Source organism: Podarcis filfolensis (genome assembly GCF_964270895.1).
Source record: "Podarcis filfolensis genome assembly, chromosome: 16".
Lineage (NCBI taxonomy): Eukaryota > Metazoa > Chordata > Lepidosauria > Squamata > Lacertidae > Podarcis > Podarcis filfolensis.
Genome location: NC_139620.1, coordinates 9,047,451 through 9,068,219, shown reverse-complemented (window position 1 = coordinate 9,068,219; position 20,769 = coordinate 9,047,451). Strand labels below are relative to the sequence as shown.

Genomic DNA, 20,769 nt, shown 5'->3' with positions numbered 1-20,769 from the left:
AGCATAGGGAAACCTCTGCCCGCGGCCCAGCAGCATCTTCCTTGCTTGTGGGCAACCTCAATTTCAAACAAGAGGGCAGCTAGTCCTTATGAAATGGAGAGGAACCCAGCGGACCACACAGAATTAAGGCTGGGCGATTGTCCGAAACTGGTTTGAAGTCCACATTGTGATACTGTTTCATAATTTTTGACCTGGCAATATATCAGACCCTATTTTCCAGGGACAGTCCCGGATTTACAAGAAGCCATCCTGGTTTCTGATTTATTCCTGCTTAGCAAGTCCCTATTTTCACTGGAGAAATGTTAAAAGAGGATATGGAGTTATCCAACCCCCGAGCCATCTCAAAGCAGACCTGTATAGTTTAAAAATGTTTAATGTTTTATTATGTTTTCATATATGTCGCCCAGAGTGGTTGGGGCATCATAGTCAGATGGGTGGGGTATAAATAGTAAGTAGTAGTAGTAGTAATAATAATAATAATAATAATAATAATAATAATAGTAATACGTCCCTATTTTCTTCAGAGAAATGTTGGAGGGTATGATATATTGCAAATCATGATTTGTGTGTTTGTGCGCTATGCAAAAATCGCAATGGCTGAGCACTGGCCTTGCTAGCAGGGGCTGGTGGCAAATGGGGTACAAAAAAGGCCCCCCACCTGCAGTAATTGCTCAGTTAGATAAATTCAGAATGGCCTCTAGAGGGAGCTCTAGGAAAAGAAAAGCCTCTTTGAAGTTTGGCTATAGGCAGGCTCCCTTGAGTGCTACAGATGGAACAGTCCTCGCTGCCTGTCTCTTTGCTGCTGACAGTTCTAGGAGAGGGAGCACCACTTTGCGCAGGGTTAAAAGGTACTGTTTATTTTAAACTTCTGTCCCGCCTTCTGCACAGCTCGGGGGGGCGGGGGGCGGGACCAAGTAAGACATCTGGGATAGCTCAGACGGTAGAGCATAAGACTCTTAATCTCAGGGCTGTGGGTTTGAGCTCCACGTTGTGCAAAATTATTCCAGCACTGTAGGGAATTGGACCAGATATCCCTCGTGACCCCTTCCAACTCTACAAATTCTATAATTCTAATAAAACCAAGCCAGCCCGGCTTAAAAAAAACACTGGGCTGGATTCAGTAGAAGCCGTGGGCCTGAGTCACTTAAGCCCAGCAATTTCAATGGGTCTTCTCGTAGGGTGACCAATGGCCCATTTACAAAGAAAAAGGAAGGAATCTGGGGCCAGCTTTTCAGCAGAAATGGGAGTGATAAGGTTTTGCCTAGGCCCCATCATTTGCACTAGCCATTTAAAGCACTATGATACCACTTTAAACAGCTGTGGCTTCCCCCAAAGAACCATGGGAAGTGTAGTTTGCTAGGAGTGCTGAGAGTTCTTAGAATCATAGAATTGCAGAGCTGGAAGGGACCACGAGGGTCGCCTCTAGTCCAACCCGCCCCCCCCGAAATGCGGGAGTCTTTTGCCCAACGTGAGATTAAGAGTCTCATGCTATACCAATGGAGCTGTTAGGAGACACACACCTGTTCCTCCCCCTGAGTGCTTGAACAACCAATCCCCTTTCCCCGGGAAATTTGGGATGTTTGGACGGAGAGACGCAGGTTGTGTGCATATTAAAAAAACCCTCAGATGTAGCCTTCCAAAGAAAGATCCAGAGTCGCATCCATTAACTCCACCGCTCAATGCCTCTCGCTGTATCTACCCCTCGGCATGCCAGCCCCCAGAAGGTTCCCTGCAAAGCAAAGGGGCCTTTGGACAAAAGAGCCCCCTTCCCCTCTGATCTAGAACCTTTTCCTCCTCCTTTGCAAGGAGCTGTGTTTTCAGCAACATGGCCAACATCAAAATGGAGGAAGCTGTGGTATTTTCACACACCCCTACACTCCCATGTGGTACAGTCTGTTCTCTTGCACCTGCCCCATCCTGCTGCTGGCGTCAAGCCAGGCCGCAGTGGGCAGAGCGAGCCAGTTTCGAAAGAAAGGGGGGAAAGGCTCACCTCGTGAAGCGGACCCCGCAGACCTCGCAGGCAAAGGGTTTCTCCCCGGTGTGGGTGCGCATGTGGCGGGGCAGCTTGCCCGCGCCATGGATGACCTTGTGGCAGACTGGGCACTCCTGGGGCATCTGCGAGCGCCGCTTGCGCACCAGCTTGTCCGGCGGGTCCAGGCCCAGGGACGGCCCTTCCGGGTTGAGGGCCCGCATGTAGGACATGATGTCGTGTTCGGTGGGCTCTTCGTCCGAGCCCAGGTCTTCTGGCGAGAGGCCGCGGGCGTACGGGTACGGGAAGGCGCGAGAGGGCGCCAGTACCTCGTCCTCGTGGGGGTGCGCGAGGACTGGCGCCGGAGAGGCCTGACTGGGGGGGCTCGGCCGCTCCTGCGTCCCCGTCGATGAGGGGGACGGCGACGGCGACAGCTCGCCGAGGTGGTTGTTGAGGCGGGAGCCCTTGGCCTGCAGGAATTTGCGGATCTTCTTGCTGCGGCGGGGGGCCGGGTAGACGGGCGGCTCGGGCAGGTCGCCCTCGGCGTTGGGAAGGGTGGCAAAGGCCTCCAGGTAGCGGTGGGCGCGCTCGCGGGCAGCGTCATCGGGGACGGGCGCTTCCAAGCCGTTTCCCTGCAGGATCTCGACGCAGGCCTTGATGACGCAGGGGATCTCGAGGAGGCGGGCGGCTCGCAGCACCTCTGCCAGGCTGCCCGTGCTGATGGTCAAGGTGGCAGTGTAGGCAAAGTCCAGCAGGGCGCCCAGCGCCTCGGCCCCCACGAAATCCAGCTCGCAGACGCCCATGCCGGGCCCTGCGAAGAGCCGCCGGAAATAGCGGCTGGAGGCTGCCAGCACGGCCCGGTGGGTCCGGTACTCCGATCCCTGGGCCCGCAAGGTCACGTCGCAGAGAACCCCCCTCCGGCGCTGCTCGTTGAGGCTGCCCAGCAGGTCGCTGCTGTGTTCTGGGAAAGGGATCCCGATCAAGTCGTCTTCAGGGCTTCCCATTGCCTCACCTGCAAGGACAGGGGGGAAAGAGCAGGGATGTCAGCACCAGCCAATACAGGCAGCCTTTAGGTTTTGTATTTAAAAGCCATTCAAAGCAATGTGTTTGGAGACGGGCAATCATTTATTTTGAGAAGAGAAGTTTTGATCAATTAATCCCTCAAGTTACAATCAATTCCTTAAACTCGCAATCATTTACTAAGGCTAACAGGGGGTTGAGTTAGTCCTGTTTATATGCTGCTCAGCTCCTTCCCATTATTTTCCTTGTTTTGGAAGGTTTATTCTGATAGATTCTAACAGCCCTTAGCAGATCTTCCTATGCGTCCTCGCATTGCCCACTGAACCAGCCTCGCTGATTTCCCTGTGTGCAGTTAGTGGCATTGGGCTTGGTTAAATAGGGTCTGAAGAGCGTGCTAATTTGTAGAAAATCCGAAACCGGGTCTGTTGAGGTGTTTATGAGGCGGTGTCACAGGTTCCTCATTAAATCACTCGCCAAGATCCTATGTATTTTGTCATTCAACATCAGAGACTATTTCACTCTTGACCTGCCTGAAGATTCACCGACTGCACACGTTGTCTCTGTAGGAAGCTGACAATCCAGGAAAGGAGCTAAAGAAACTAAAAGTGGGAAATGATCGCTTTCAGTTCTTACCATTTATACATTTCTTGCATTTAAAGCCCACCATTTCCCCCAGGTGGTGTACGTGGTTCTCCTCCTCAAACTGATCCCCAATATAACCCAGTGAGACAGGTTAGGCTGAACAGCAGTGGCTGGGCCTAGGTCACCCACAGTGAGCTTTGTGGCCAAGAGGGAGGGCCGCGATGGCTGCACCTCCAAGACGGAGGCGAGGTTTGAAGAAAGGCCTTCTTAGTGCAGGATTCACCTTTCCCGCCTGCCTCCCCTCCAAGCCTAAATCAAAGAGGGGTTGTGTTTTGCTCACTTTCCTCTTCCTTCCACATGCCTTTTCCTTTTGTGCCGTGTCTTTCAGAGCGCAAGCATTGCAGTTGTTGTTTTCTTAGCTGATCTTACGTAAGCTGCTCTTAGAACCTTTATCACAGAATCACGGAATAGCAGAAGGAATCAAGAGGGTCATCTAGACCAACCCCCTGCAATGCAGGAATATTTTGGGCCGACACGGGACTCGAACCCGCCACCCTGAGATTAAGAGTCTTACATTCTCTACCGAATTGGGGGCGGGGAGAAGACAACGTAGAAGCTTCAAATAAATAAAGCAATAAAACCCAGGCCTCCTTCAGGGAAGATGGCAGACGTACGTGAAGAAACTCAGAAAAGAATAGACACACACGGAAAGGAAGTGTGCAGACTCTGAGAGAGCACAGCACTGACTTCTTCTCAGAGCGGGAGGAAGTCCCTCGCCCCCAGACGGTGCAAAAGAGATCAGGGGCCTGATAGAGACAGGGTTAGAGGCAGATTCCTAGGAAAGATAGGGCAGCTCCCTCCTGCCGCCCACGACCCATGGCATTTGAGAGCCTCAAACCCTCCACTCTCAGGGCGCCCAGAGAGAGAGAGAGAGAGGACCCAGAGCGAAAGCTGCAGGGGGAAGGAGGGGGAGAGGGCTCAGGCGGCCCTTAAGGCCTCTCAGTCTGGCCCCTGGAACTCTCTCCCTAGGCCCCGCCCCTCACGGACCCTGCCTTCACATCCTTGTTGGCTGGGATGCAACCTTGGACTCCCATCATGTCTCGGGCTGGCCTGGATTTAGGCAAGAGAGAGAGAGGGGAATGTGGTGGGTGGAAATCAGCCCATACCTTCCAACAATTTGAAGGCAAAATCCAAGACGCCATCTTCCCAGACGTACTATCTTCCCGTTTTTTGACCCGGAAACTACAACTTGAAAGACCTACATTGGCTCCCAGTACGTTTCCGAGCACAATTCAAAGTGTTGGTGCTGACCTTTAAAGCCCTAAACGGCCTCGGTCCAGTATACCTGAAGGAGCGTCTCCACCTCCATCGTTCTGCCCGGACACTGAGGTCCAGCGCTGAGGGCCTTCTGGTGGTTCCCTCGCTGCGAGAAGCCAAGTTACAGGGAACCAGGCAGAGAGCCTTCTTGGTAGCGGCACCCACCCTGTGGAACGCCCTCCCACCAGATGTCAAAGAGAAAAACAACTACCAGACTTTTAGAAGACATCTGAAGGCAGCCCTGTTTAGGGAAGCTTTTGATGTTTAATAGGTTATTGTATTTTAGTGTTTTGTTGGAAGCCGCCCAGAGTGGCTGGGGAAACCCAGCCAGATGGGCGGGGTATAAACAATAAATTATTATTATTATTATTATTATTATTATTATTATTATTATTAATCGAGAGAGCACAGCCATCATTTTGGTTGCCGTGTCCTCACACAATTTTGTGCCACGCTTTCCCTCCACAAAACAGCGCTTTTTCTCCAGGCAAATCACATCTGTTGCTCTTTCCAGGTGTTTTACCTCTGGCCCCGCCCACCGCTGGCATGTGCCCCCCCCACAAAGGGAATGTGGCCCTCAGCATAGCCTCTTCAGCCAAGCCGTTCCCTAGACCGGCTTGCTGGCCTCCAGAGGTTGTGAATGACAGCTGCCAACCTCTGGAGGGCATTGGCTGCCCTAGATGTTCCTAACAAGGCTGTGTGGCGCTTCTCAGGTAGAAATTCCGATTGCATGTTGTATGTGCTTAGGAACACTGCCGTTTCTATGCGCCAGAGTGCAGATCAGGGGTAGGCTGTGCTGGAATCATTTAAAATGGGATCCCTGATAGGTTGGGACACGGTCCAGGACAGGAGAGGGGGGCCTGTGGCCTTCCAGAAGTTGCTGGACTACAACTCCCATCATTCCCTGAACCTGTGGCCATGCTGACTGGGGCCTGACAGGAGTCTAGAAACTTCCAGTAGAACTATAAAGATTCTTAGTGCTGCAGGTGAGGTCCCAGGTGCAATTCACCAGGAAAGGGGGAGCATTTCGATCCAATTCACATTTTAAGGCAGTGGCACTGTGGGTTAAACCACAGAGCCTAGGACTTGCCGATCAGAAGATCGGCAGTTCGAATCCCTGCGACGGGGTGAGCTCCTGTTGCTCAGTCCCTGTTCCTGCCAACCTAGCAGTTCGAAAGCACCTCAAAGTGCAAGTAGAAGGCAGCGGGAAGGCAAACGGTGTTTCCGTGCGCTGCTCTGGTTCGCCAGAAGCGGCTTAGTCATGCTGGCCACATGACCTGGAAGCTGTACACCAGTTCCCTCGGCCAATAAAGCGAGATGAGCGCCGCAACCCCAGAGTCGGCCATGACTGGACCTAACGGTCAGGGGTCCCTTTACCTTTACCTAATTTTTGCAATTTCCAAAATGATGCGAGAACTGAAACACAGCCCGCCTTCGAAATTTGCACTCCTCTGAATTTTATGATGCAGTTTCTCCAGTATATTCTAGGCCACGGCCTTCTTCAGCTTTGGCTCCTCCCCAAGCTGATGTTGGACTACAACTCCCATTGTCCCCAGCCAGCTCAGGCAGTGGTCAAGGATGATGGGAGTTGTAGTCCAACAACTTCTGGGGCATGGGAAAGGATGATGGTGCAAACACTGTTGAGGGTAAATTGTACTTTTACTGCATGTATTCGTGAAAACCCAAACATGCATTATATTAGGCGGAAATGCTCTGCAAAGAAAATGTGCCTCTCTGGCAAACTGCGTATGAAAAATGGGTACAGTAGGAAAAATTCACACTGAATGAATTTTCGTTTTGGGGGGGGGGGAGAAAAAAATCAAACAGTGGTAGAAATGAGAAACTGAAATAAAAAGGTTAGCTCGCCCCCTACCCAATACCAATGAAAAGACGTCAGTTTTTAAGAGAGAGCCAGTGGTGGCGAGAGCGTCAGACTAGGACCCGGGAGGGACCTGGGTTCGAATCCCAACTCGGCCACGAAGCTCACTGGGTGCTCTTCGGAGCCAGTCACTGCTTCACAGCCTAACCTGCCTTGCAAGGTTGTTGTGGGAAGTGGGGGGGGGGTACAACGTATGCTACCTTAGGCTGCTTGGATAAAAACGTGCTATACAAAGGAAAGTAAAATAATCCTATCTGCCGTCCTCCAAACTCCCTCCAGCACCCTCTAATAATGTTTCCCCTGCTGCATCCTGTTCTCCCACCCACCTTTTGCCCAGATAACCTGGGTGCCAGCTGGGCAAAGCTGGTGGGGTATGGGGGGGGAAGAGAGAGAGAGAGACTCGTCGTCGTGCCTCGCCTTGTTCTCGGAAGTCGGAACGGGGCTGCCTTGTGGCCGCTCCCTGCCCGCTTTGGGTGCCAGCCAGCTGGGCTGTGTGTTTGCCTTCGACGGGGCAGGGGTGGGTGGGAAGGGGACGGGCTCCAAGCAGGGGCAGCCGCTCCCCTCTCTGCCAAGCAGGCTCAACCGGCCGGGCAAGGGGATGGGCAGGCGGGCAGGCTGGCTCTGCGGGGAGGAGGAGGAGAGCGGCGGTGGGAAGGCTTGGAGGGTGGGGGGGACGACGGATGGGGACCTGCCAGGCAGGCGTGGTTTTTCTTCCTGGAGGAGCACTCTGACCCAGGAGCTGGGCGCGGTCCGCATCATGGCAACGCCCGGGGGGATGCCAGCTCAGCCAGAACTTTGCCAGCCCCTGCCTGGCATGGAGGAGCGAGGGGGGAGCAAGAGAGAGAGAGAAAGAAAGAAAGAGAGAGAGAGAGAGGCTGGCTTTGATTGCCTTCCCTCAGGGAGGGGCGCAATGGGGCAAAATGCCCAGGACAGGCCTTGCTCGGTCTCTTCTCCGCGGTCTCTCCAAGTCCCAGCTAGCAGCCTCCCCGGCTCTCCCAGCGCCCCACTCCTTTCCCACACTGCACGCCCGGCCCTCTCCCCACCCCCCAGCCCTAGCCTCGTGCTCCCATTCCTCGTGTCTAAGCGCCACTGCCTTTGCCCCCTTCCCCGCAGGATGTCACGGTGTCAGGCAGACATTGACACGATCTTCCCTGCACAGTTTATATTGTGTGTGTGTGTGTGTGTGTGTGTGAGAGAGAGAGAGAGAGAGAGAGAGAGAGAGAGAGAGCTTTTCCTGTTGAATTTCTGCCTGACAGCTCTAAAGGCCAGGCAGAAGCTGAGCAATCGCAGGTCACCTGCTGCACGCAGTGTCTGTGTGGCACTTGGCCTGTCGGGTTTCTGCCTGGCTGCTGTGAAAGAGGGCAGAAATTAAGCAGCAGGGATCAGGTGAGAGCTATGTTTTTCCTGTTGGATTTCTGCCTGGCTGCTGTGCCGGAAAACAAACCGAGCAGCTGCACGGCCCTTCCCACTGCAGAGAAAGGTGACCAAACAGCACTTTGCCTGTGGAATTTCTGCCCGGCTGCTGCTGCGAAACACCAGGGGGAACAAAACAAGGCAGCAAGCCTCTGCTGAGAACACAGAAACCTCCGCTCTCGATTTCCCTCCCCTCCCAGGGCTGGGAATAGAACCCAGGAGTCCTGAGATTACCCACGAGGCCTTCTCCACCTGCCCCTGCGGGCACAGGTGGGAGGCAGAGGGACGGGCTGAGCTGCAATTAAGCCATCATGCCCCTCTGGGTTGACAAACCCTGACAAGCGCCAATCAGATTAGGAGGGATTAGCAGGAGGAGCAATCGGCTGGGATTAGAGGTGGTGGTTGTGGCACAGGCGAAAGCCATCAGGGTTCGGAAGGGAGCTGAGGGGAGACTGGCAGGGTCCAGATGCAATCAGCTATAAGGGCTTTGCAGGCAGAGGGCTCTAAAAAACTGCACAGCGGGCAGAAATTCAACCGGTGCAGCCATTTCTGGGAAAGCTTCACCTGGTGCACTGCTGCCTGCTAGGCGGTTTATTGAAAGCATGGAGCTTTTAGCAGGAAAGGCAGAAGGAGGGCATAACTCTGTATCTGCGGCAGAGCCAGCGCAAAGTCAAATCCTCTGTTCACAACCCCCAAAGTGTGACATTGGGTTGGCTCCCCTCACTCTGCCTAACCTACCTCTCAGGGTTCTTGCAAAGACTGCCAGAGAGGGTGACCCTCCTGCTGAGCCCCTTGAGAGGACAAAAACGAGAAAACATCAGAAATGAGTGGTAGCATTTGGGACTTTTTAGTTTAACTGCAGCGGAGTTAATCTATGGAACTCCCTGCCACAGGAGGCAGAGATGGCCACCAAATTGGATGGCTTTAAAAGAGGATTAGACAAATTCATGGGGGGGGAGGGCGGGCTATTGCTGGCTTCTAGAGGGCGACAGGTTCCTCACACCGGTACGTAAATAAATGCATGTTCAGTACCCAGGATCCCCTCTACAAGTATTGTATAGTCAGGGTGAGCACAACCCACTTTTATCGCCTGCACATCCATACATGCTACGGAGAGTGCCTTTGAGCATGTCAAGAGCGTCACCACGCTGCAGAAACCACAGGCAACATGCCCGGTGTGGTTTGAGATAAGAAAACGGGGCAGCTTCGAGGTGCAACACTTTGGGGGTCCCCAAAGTTTTGAGGGGAAGGGGCATAGAGAGAAGTGGGAGGAACTGCAAAACACCCATCTCAAAGGAACACTCCCTGAGCAAAAGTCAAAATGCCCACGCCCAGCCCAAAACAAATAGAAAGCAGGCACACCTATACAATTCCCAACCAGTCAGTGTAGACAACGGCAAGGTATAAGTCTATGTTCCCCTATGTTGCCAAGGAAGAATCATTCCCATAATACCATGAATGCCACAGCCTGAATGACCTACTAAACTGCATCATCTATGACCCAAACTCACCATCTGCTTAATATTTCACAGAGGAAAAAACATGGGGACAATTGTGCAACACCCTGATTCTCCCATTATTATATTTTGCCCCATGTCCCCTTCACACTGTTCCCATAATGTGGTTCGGTGAGCAGCGCATCTCCAATTCAACCCCCATCGTCTCCCAGGAGAGCAGTTCGCATAGATCAGGGCTCAGCAACCTTTTTCATCCGTGGGCCGGTCCACCGTCCCTCAGACCTTGTGGGGGGCCAGACTATATTTTTTGGGGGGGGGGATTGAACGAATTCCTATGCCCCACCAATAACCCAGAGATGCATTTTAAATAAAAGCACACATTCTACTCATGTAAAAACACGCTGATTCCTGGACCGTCCGTGGGCCGGATTTAGAAGGCGATTGGGCCGCATCCGGCCCCCGGCCCTTAGGTTGCCTGCCCCTGCCATAGATTATCATGAGGACTAGAATTTTAGGTGTTTCAGCGAATGCCAGAGCTCCTGGGAGGTGGGATTGATTCTTAAAGCACTCTGGGAACTGTAGTTCTGGGAGGAGAAGGGGGGGCGCGGTCCACCTAACAGCACCCATAACAAACTACAGCTCCCAGGATTCTTTGGGGGAAGCCATGACTGTTTAAGGTGGCGTCATAGTTCTTTTAACTTATGGTGTGACTGTGGCCTCACTGGACAACAGATGCTGCTTCTGTAGCAACGCTGAGGTGGAGTCTATTTTGCATGTCCTTCTCCATTACAGTTTTTATGAAGAGGTGAGGAAAGGTTTAATATATCCCATAATACAGTCCCTCCCTGGTCCCTCCTCTGAGCTGCAGCGTTCCTATAAGTCAACCACTGATCAGGAGGCAAAGTTTTTGGGCACAGCTATCCTTAATAGGGGGACGCGGGTGGCGCTGTGGGTAAAAGCCTCAGCGCCTAGGGCTTGCCGATCGAAAGGTCGGCGGTTCGAATCCCCGCAGCGGGGTGCGCTCCCGTTGCTCGGTCCCAGCGCCTGCCAACCTAGCAGTTCGAAAGCACCCTCGGGTGCAAGTAGATAAATAGGGACCGCTTACTGGCGGGAAGGTAAACGGCGTTTCCGTGTGCTGCGCTGGCTCGCCAGATGCAGCTTTGTCACGCTGGCCACGTGACCCGGAAGTGTCTGCGGACAGCGCTGGCCCCTGGCCTCTTAAGTGAGATGGGCGCACAACCCTAGAGTCTGTCAAGACTGGCCCGTACGGGCAGGGGTACCTTTACCTTATCCTTAATAGACTTCTTAGGATTGCCTGAAAATATTGCCTGAGTGTCTAGTATTTTAATTCTGATTTTCAGTTGCATTTATGTGCATTCAGTTGTTATAAAATGTTGACTGCTGATAAAGTAAACTTCACTTTCAATATGATTTCTGTTCGGCGAATTTGGCACCCCAAAATCTTCATCCAGATGTTCTGGACAATATCTCCCATCAATGTCAATGGTCAGGGATGATAGGAGTTGTAGTCCATCTGCACCTGGAGGATGTGAGGTTTGGGAAATGCTGCTCAGGAAATGCATTTGTGTCTTAAGAGGCAGTGTTGTGTAGTGGTTAGAGAGCTAGAAGATCCAAGTTCGAATCCGTACTCGGCCACTAGGCTAACTGGTTGACCTTGAGCCAGTCAATGCCCTCTCTCAGCCTAGTCTACCTTACAGGGTTGGTGGATAACAGAAAGGGCAGGGTGTAGAATAATGTACGTAGGGCCCCTTGAAAGGTTAGGGCAGGGTACACATTTAACAACCCAAATAATGTAAATAAAAATTGCCCAAACGCAGGAATATCCAGCTCAGTTCCAAATAGCCTGGTTGACAGAGGTTTGGGGTAATTTATTCCGGTTTAACTGTGCATTTGATGCAAGATTTAAAGATAAATCAGAACTGCAGTGTATTTATTTTTAAAATAACATGCCGTTTTGCAGCTCACTGGCAGAGAAAAATTTGAAATGGAAACTAGAGAATGTGGAGATGTTGTGTTCAGATGTTTTTGCCCAAGTTGTTCTGGATTCACTGCTATTAGTAGTAGTAGTAGTAGTCCAGATTGGAAGGCTGTGGAATATGAGGAATCGAGAACTAGGCTTTCAAAGATGAAGGAACAAGGCAGAATCCAAAAGGTGTAAAAACCAGAGGAATAAAGCTTGTCTCAGAAACAATCTTAAAATGATGGTCCAGGTTAGTCATCACAGCCACTCAGAGCACTGCGATTCCATTTCACAGGTGGGGAAAACTGAGTCTGAATAAGTCCACTTATTCCTTGAGTGAGCAGGCATTCAGATTAGGCTCTCGTCATCCAAAATGAGAATTCTTACCATCACACATTCTTATATTTGTTTGCCTTGTTTTAAATGAGAGTCCTTGGGCCCCAAACCTGCAATGCCAGCAAGACGTCGGTGCCAAGAGAAAGGCACTCTGTGCATGCTCGCTGGCATTCTAGCCTTACACATCCATCCCAAAGAGGGAGATGATCCTGAACTAATCTAAACGGCGGGGCGTCATGTCGCCTTACCCCACAATAAACTCCAGCTACCTGCTGTGCTCGAATCATTTCCCCACCTATGGCAGAGAGTCTACACACCAAGATCTGATACAGCAGCCATTTGGCTCAGGCTGGGGCGATGAAGCAATCTTGCCCTGAGCCCGGTCTCACCTGTGAGCTTGCGACTGCACCCTTTTGTAATGCAGGATGGAGGTGTATTGTGAGCAGCCCTGGGGGGGTGGGAAGCGCCCCAGCTCAGTGGGAGAGCACCTGCTTTGCATGCAGAAGGTCCCGGGTTCAAGTCCCTGCATTTCCAGGTGGGGCTGGGAATGTCCCCTACCTGAAATCCGGGAGAGCCCCTGCCAGCCCGTGTCGACAGTCCTGAGCTAGATGGGGCAGCAGTCTAGATGAAGGCAGCTTCCTGTGTTCCTATTCAAGTCTATCTTCTAGAATCATGAGGACCAGAACCTTAGCTTATTTCTAGGGGAAAGGCCATGACTCAGTGGTAGAAGAAAGCCCTACATTCATTCCTCAGCTGTTCAAGGAGGCCTGGGAATCTCCTATCTGATACCCTGGACCAGGCATAGGCAAACTCGGCCCTCCAGATGTTTTGGGACTACAACTCCCATCATCCCTGACCACTGGTCCTGTTAGCTAGGTATGATGGGAGCTGTAGTCCCAAAACATCTGGAGGGCCAAGTTTGCCTATGCCTGCCCTGGACAGTTGCTGCAAGTCCGTGTGGACAATCACTGAATCACAGAGCGGGGTCATTTAGTCCAAAGTTCTAAAATGCAGGGATTTTTTTGTCCAACGTGGGGCTCGAAGGCTGAGCTAGACGGCAATTTTCCATCGCGAGTGCCCTGGGTGCGATCAAGCTGTCATTGTCGGCCGAAAGACTGTGTACAAGGGGAAGATTCGGCAACAAATCTAGCGACACCCAAACCAGATCTTTACGGAGCAACCGTTCCCCCCATCGTCCCCCCCCCCACCCTGCACCTTTGACGTGGGAGCTCTGGGGTTTGACACCTTTTCCTGTTTTCAGCAAAAGATTTTTTTGCTGCGGCAGGCCAAGGGGGCGGGGGGTCTGTGAGAACTGCGTGCTTGGCGGCTCATCACACCCACGGCCTCTCAACCACTCGATAGCTGTCTCCTCCGTCACCCAGGAGAGAGATTTCGGAACCCAGGTTTCAGAAACGATACCCTCCAACATCTGATGGGGAACAAATTACAGGGGCCTTTTCAGGCCCCTCGGAGCATGGCCGAGCGGGCAAGGCGAATGCCTCCGCTGCGGGGTTCAGCGTCGCCATGCCCAGCCAAATACTCAGAACTTATCCGTTGGGTTTGGCTACTTCTTCAGACTGGCCATGAAAGGAACCAAAGGTTCCCAACTTCAAAGTCAAGCTGGCTAGCCAATCCACACAAAACAGCCCCTTAGAGGCTCAATAAATAACCCTCTGGGACAGACAATGGAGCCAAACCCGTAGCCGGCGGTGTTAGAAATTAGCCAGGCGCGTTTTGCTATTGCCACAGGTCCAATTGCGACCACATGCAGATTTCTGGGTGCCAGGTTGGCTACCACAGTTTTTTATAAAAATTTTAAATTTTTATTGGAATTTTATTTGCAACATAACATAAACCCCCCACCCCCCAATACACAAATCCACCCTCATTAAACATGAACATAACATACAAAAATACAAACAACCAAATAAAAGACTTCCTTTATCCTGTACCTGGACTCCTCATTTACTTCTTATAACTGTTTCCTATATGAATAATTATTAAGGTTTTTCTAATTCTAACTTAAATATCCACAAAGGCTCCTGCAGACATTAATCGAAACAAGTCCACGTATGTATTTTAGGGCACTGTTTTGTGAAGTAGTCTCTGCATTTCCCCCACAGTTTAAAAAACCTCTGCCTTGCTCCATTTCCATTTCGCCTGTGCGTGCTTCTCCTCCTTGGGGCAGGTGAATTGTTGTAAAGGCAAGCAATGTAGTCGAGATCATGGAACCGTAGTGTTGGAAGGGACCTCGACGGTCATCTAGTCCAACCCCCAGGTGGCAAATCAACATTCTGTTGCGGATACCGCAACCTAGATTCAAGGTGCCATTTTGCAATTAGATTATATACAGTGGTACCTCGAGTTAAGTACTTAATTCATTCCGGAGGTCCATACTTAACCTGAAACTGTTCTTAACCTGAAGCACCACTTTAGCTAATGGGGCCTCCTGCTGCTGCTGCGCCGCCAGAGCCCACTTTCTGTTCTCATCCTGAAGCAAAGTTCTTAACCTGAATCACCATTTCTGGGTTAGCAGAGTCTGTAACCTGAAGCGTATGTAACCTGAAGCATATGTAACCTGAGGTACCACTGTACTTGAGTTTCTATCACTGGGAGCCATCCACGGTCTAGGCTGCAAAGTGATACAGGCCCCCACTCCTCTTTCAAAGCCATCTAGGTTGGTAGTCTTCACTGACAGGGGCTCCCGGCTCCCACTGACCTCCCCACACATACAGCCTACACTCAGGGATGATGGGAGTTGTAGTCCCTCAATGCCTGGAGGGTGTTAGGATTGAGGGATGGCCGGGGTGCAGAGGGGGGGGGGGGAAATGTAGCTTCCAGGCAGTTGTTCGCCTCCGTTTTAAGAAGAATTTTAAAAGTGGGTGGCGGATGTTGCAGCAGGGCTGAGCTATCCCGGCGGTGACTGGAGGAGGGGTTTTTCCACCTCCGCCGCCGCTCTCGGGGGAGATGCTGAGAGATAAGGGCCGGGAGGCCAGGGCCAAAAGTGCACATCTATGGGCTCTGGGGCTTCGCGCATTTACGGGAAGCCCTGAATATGGAGGGTGACCAGATGCAAAAGGGGGGGGGGGGGAGGATGAATGCAGCGAAGGGGGAATTTTGAAAGTGCCGTTTGCCACACAGGGGTTAGAGAAAAGCTGAATCAGCTAGAATTCCCCCGAAAGAGACACTAAGCCCTGCGGTTCCCCTTGCATTTGTGACGGCTGTCCTGGGCATCAGAACCAGCAGACTGCAGAAGCAACAGCGATGTGCAAGGGGCGGAGCCTGGATGGGGAGGCGGGGCTTGGTGGGCTGAAGGCGGGGCCTAGGAGAATTTTCAGCTAGGACGGAATCCCAGGCATGGTGGGGGCGGAGCCTAGAGGGATTTGGCAGGTCATGGAGGATCAAGTCAGAGGCGGAGCCAGGTGGGACAAGGGGCGGGGTCAAGAGTTTTAAAATTTGCGCATTTTTCAGTCCAGCTTGGAATTGCGTTGGGTTTTTTTGTTCCAGTTGCCTACCGGAACCTGGGATGTACTGGATATTTAGCAAATCCGGCTCCTGCCCAGCCGGCGCCTTAGGCCGCTAGTCCTCAAGAGGCGATGGCAAGCACACACACCTGAGCCAAATTTTAACGCAAGGAAGAAGCTTAGAAAAACCAAAGTTTTGTTGCTGAAAGTTCACACTCTGCTTTGCAAGTATGGGAAAGTTAATTAAGGCAGAAGCAAAGCACCGAGCGTGGAAGCGATCTCAAGTCTCGGGAACCTCAGGTGCGAGTCGGATAGTCTCAAGATTTGAATCTCACACCAGCCAACGCATGACACGGCTCGGGGGCAAAGCTGCCCTGTTCTCAGTCTCCGCCGCCCCATAAAGGGGACAGCCAAGCCAGCCTACCTCACAGGGCTGCAGCCAAGATTGGCCTGATAAGTTCAGGGAGAGCTTTGAACTCTCCACAGCACCTTATAATTAATCGTCTTTATGTCGTAACGGAGGGCACACACACAGCCAAACTATTGAACAACTTGAAAAACAATTCCATTCCTAAAGCAGCACGAAAGGATCTGAGAGTCCTGAGACAAGAAAGCCTTGTGCGGTCATAAAATCCCTGGTTCTCACACCCCGGGTTGTTTGTAAGCCATACGCCCTGCTGCCCGTTCTATACTTGTTGTACATCCACACAACTTCAGACTTGCAGGCTCTACTTCGTTTTTTGTTTCAAATCCGCTAACTGAAGCCAAGCGTATAGTCTTAGAACTGAAATAATTCTGCGCTTGTCTGGATGTGGAACTCAGTCCTTCCACACACAAAAATCCTGGTTTCCCTGCCCAATCCACCCATATTTCTTTATTTGATTTATTTCAGCAATATAATAGAGAGGGGGAGAGAACAGTGTTTCTTGTTGCTGAGGCTAAGACAAGTGCATTCCTGCTAGATGACCCTCGGGGTCCCTTCTAACTCTGCGATTCTACAGTTGTCCACACAGACTTTCCAGGGTATCAGATAGGAGATTCCCAGGCCTCCTTGAGATGCCGAGGATTGAAATGTAGGGCCTTTTCCTACCAGTGGGAGTCAGGTCACACACTGCATTTAAAGTGCATGGCTTCCTGCAAAGGATTCTGGGAACTGTGGTTTGTTAAGGATTCTGGGAATTGTAGCTCGGTGGTGGGGGAAACTACAGATCCCAGGATTCTTTGGTGGGGTGGAAGCCATGATTGCCGAAGTGGTACAGGTGTGTTTTCGACGTATGTTGGGGGTGTGACCTCAGGCATCCTAGCCAATCGGCACATCACAGACGTCGTCGACATGACATGATCCAAAGATCTGCGCCAACTTCTCCTACGATGGGACGCAGAGTTAGATGGCCAAAAAGCAAAAGTCTCCCTTTTAACTTAAAACAAAACACCACCTAACAGAACCGATGGGGTTCAACTTATTACGGAAGAGACGTGTTTGCCAAACGTTCACCAACTTGGGCAGGCAGCTCCGGGTGCTGGATGTTAGGGAATTAAGATGCAGCCATAGTACAAGTTTGGGATTTCAAAGCACCTTTGCAGGTGGGGGGGTTGGCTTGGCTGCTTAGACATGCTCAAGAACCTGACGGCTTAAGAAACTCGAGAGACTTCGCTTCTGGCTCAAGGGATGGGGGCTGAAAGCTAAAGAATTGTAGTATTCATGGCAAAGGCGTTAAAAAATAATAATCAGGATGCTATCTTGCCAAAGAAGAACATTGCTTAAGTCGATTAGGATGGTTAGACGCTTGCATTACGTTCCTGTCTTAATTTTCATCCAAGGAGCCTGGGGAATGTCTATAGCCTTCCCTCCAAACAGCCCTGCAACGTAGGCGAGCCCGAGAGATACTGTCCAGCTCAAGGTCACCCAACACCGATACCTTTTATGGATTTGGAGCCAAGTTTCTGTGCTTCGAGTCTCACACTCTAGCCCAGGGGTCGGCAACCTAAGGCCCGTGGGCCGGATGCAGCCCAATCGCCTTCTCAATCCAGAGTCTGCAGACGGTCTGGGAATCAGCATGTTTTTACATGAGTAGAATGTGTGCTTTTATTTAAAATGCATCTCTGGGTTATTTGTGGGGCATAGGAATTCGTTCAATTCCCCCCCCCCAAAAAAAAATGGTCCGGCCCACCACATGGTCTGAAGGACGGTGGACCAGCCCATGGCTGAAAAAGGTTGCTGACCCCTGCTCTAGCCCACAGCTGGGGGGCCTTGCAGCCCTCTGGAGTCCCCACTCAGCCCCAGCTCCTGGCCCTGCTGGCTGGGGTCGGAGGAGCTGGGAGTGTAGGCACAGCTTCCCCGTCTGTGGGCTACCCTGACTTGCAGTAGGTCTCCAGTACAGTGGTACCTTGGGTTACATACGCTTCAGGTTACATACGCTTCAGGTGACAGACTCCGCTAACCCAGAAATAGTGCTTCAGAACTTTGCTTCAGGATAAGAACAGAAATCATGCTCCGGCAGCATGGCAGCAGCAGGAGGCCCCATTAGCTAAAGCGGTGCTTCAGGTTAAGAACAGTTTCAGGTTAAGAACGGACCTCTGGAACGAATTAAGTACTTAACCCGAGGTACCAGTGTGCAGTCATACCTTGGAAGCTGAGCAGCCTAGTTCTCAGACGTTTTGGCTCCTGAATGATCAAAACCCAGAATTGACCCCAGGATCTTCTGCAGCCAAATGGGAGCTTTGTGTCACACTGCCCCTCTTCCAAATGTCTCCCTCCCGAACCAAAGACCCAGGAACACCTTGGATCGCTGCCCCCGAGGGATCCCAGTGACGTCTCAGGGATCGTCTTAGAAACACCTGTGTTGCAAGAAGCCGCAGTGAAGCGCCCGGGAAAAGACTGGCCAGCGAAAGGCAACTCGGTAGCTCCTGCAATCCCCAAATATTAGCTGGGCGAGTTATGAGCTGTATGTGTCCATTACTCATTTCTAAACTTGTGTGTTGCAAAATTGCCTCAAGAAGCGACGCCTATGCATTGAGGAGGAACGCAGGAAGCCGCCATCGACGGTGTCAGCCTAGCGCAGGATTCCCTACACTGACTGGCAGCAGGCCTCTAGGGTTTTAGGCAGGGAGTCTCTCGCAGCCCTACCGGGAGACACAACTGGGACTTGAACCTTCTGCCTTGAAAAGATCTACCACTGAGCTACAGGAAGAGGAGGGGGGGGCCCTGTTGTGTCTCTGCATGAGTTTGCTGTTCCACCTTCTCCCATCTGATCCTGCCTCAACGCCACAGCCTGGCCTGCCTCTTACAGGAGGCTGCCTGCCGCTGCTCTGCATGAGTTGCTGTTCTGCATCGCCCTCTACCTCCCTAGTGCCCCCAGCTGACACAGGCTCTGCCCAACTGAGTCAGGCCAAAGCCCAAGGATGGCACAGTGGCCAACCAGATGCCCCGCTGGGAAACCCGCAAGCGAGAGGGAACGAGATGGGAACAACCCTTTTCTGCCAGAGAGAGTTGCCACCAAACAGGGGAAACAGCACTGGGACTGACGAACCAAGAGTCTGAGCGGCATCAAGGCAGGAGGCTTAAGAAGCAGAGATGCAGGACCTGCGGGCCTTAGATGTTGATGGACTACAACTCCCATCATCCCTGGTCATTGGTGCTGCCTGGTGCGAGCTAATGGGAGTTGGAGTCCGGCAATGTAAAAACAGCCTGCTGGATCCAGCCCATCTAGCACACCTGGAAGAGGATAGCACAGGTAGCTCTCTCCTGGCTTGAACCCCACCCCACACCAAAAGCAGGGAGGGGGAAGGAGAAGACTCCAGCCAAATTAAGACCTATTGAGGCCCCTAAGCACTTAAAATATTCTGGTGCCCCCCATATATATCCAATTCAAACTATAAACAATAATAAAACGTAGAACAAAATTTTATTTTTTGAAATGAAACGAAACAAAACCTACAGTAAGCTGGAAAATAATGCTTGTTTTGAATACAGTGGTACCTCAGGTTACATACGCTTCAGGTTACAGACTCCGCTAACCCAGAAATAGTGCTTCAGGTTAAGAACTTTGCTCCAGGATAAGAACAGAAATCGTGCTCCGGCGGCGCGGCAGCAGCAGGAGGCCCCATTAGCTAAAGTGGTGCCTCAGGTTAAGAACAGTTTCAGGTTAAGAACGGACCTCCAGAACAAATTAAGTACTTAACCTGAGGTACCACTGTACTTCCAACTTTATTTACACTTGGAAAACCTTCCTCCTTTTTCTAATTGAAAAGTCTTGGATCAGATCCTTACGTAGCCCGCCTGCTTCAATACTTAGGAGACATAAGGCACCCAAGCCCGCTTTGCCGCAAAGTTGTTCTGTTGCGATTTTTTTCCATGTACTTCAACTGAGAAAACGAACGCTCAGGTGAGCAGTTTGTGACCATTAATTTGCTTAAAATGGAAAAATTTTGTGGTGCCTCCCTTCCCTTGATGCCATAAGCACATGCTTAAAATCACAGAATTGGAGAGTTGGAAGGGATCCCTGGGGTCATCCAGCCCAACCCCGCTGCAATGCAGGAATCTTCAGCTCCAAAGCATCCATGACAGAGGGCCAGCCAACCTCTGCTTTAAAAAAACCTCTAAGGAAGGAGGGTCCACAACCATCAAGTTTATTTTGCTTAATGGTTAATCCAGCCCTGCTTGAGCATGGGGAAAATAAAAATAAAATGGAAAGAGTCATGGTTGCCAGGCTAACTCAACCATTTTCCAGTGGGGCATCTAGAGAACAGAAGGACCGATGAGTTGGGTCACTGGCCTGATTCGGATAACCAGGCTCCTCTTATCAGAAATTCCCAACTCGGGTGTGGCGCTGGGCTCCCGTCGTGGGCGTTGGGATACTCTCATCTGCCTAAGTCAAGGAAGCGGACTGCAGGGCAGGGAAGCCAAGGGTGGCAACACCTGGGCACTGGCAGGCAGCCTCAGGAACCGGCTGTACTTTTTCCTGCCCAACGCCCATTAATCCCTCTGTTGCAAGCCGGCCCCGAAGGACGGAAGGAGGGGGGGCAGCCTTTGCGCCAGCTCCCGAGCGGTGCCAGGCAGGCGATGGGTGGGAAGGGGACGTGCCCAAACAGGTCCTGGGAACGGCCCCCCGTACACGCAGAGCCTCTCCCCTGGGTCAGGAGGACCCTGGCAAGGAAAGGAACCCGCCTGCCAGAGAGCTGGGAGCAAGCAGGAGAGAGCAAGGCTTTCGCACTATAAAACACACACACACACAACACAACGCAAAACCACACAGCCGCCCTGATGTGACTTTGCTGCTAGCGAGTTCCCAGGGGAAGGGAGTGGCTCAGATGGTATGGGAGGATTCCCAGCCCCTAAACAACGTGGTCTC

At 51.8% G+C, this 20,769-nt stretch overlaps 1 protein-coding gene across 8 annotated transcripts in view; it reads right to left on the bottom strand.

The window, feature by feature from the left end:
* ZBTB7B (zinc finger and BTB domain containing 7B) overlaps window positions 1-20,769 on the bottom strand; it is a 56,143-nt gene that overhangs the window by 2,556 nt on the left and 32,818 nt on the right. For 6 of the 8 annotated variants that reach the window (XM_083591282.1, XM_083591284.1, XM_083591283.1 and 3 more), the window contains exon 2: window positions 1,991-2,981. In XM_083591282.1, the coding sequence (XP_083447408.1) occupies window positions 1,991-2,981 (991 nt within the window). Of the gene's footprint in view, window positions 1-1,990; window positions 2,982-3,854; window positions 4,816-8,918; window positions 9,777-20,769 lie in introns of those variants that run through there. The other 2 variants (XM_083591289.1, XM_083591288.1) reach the window with 2 other exon arrangements.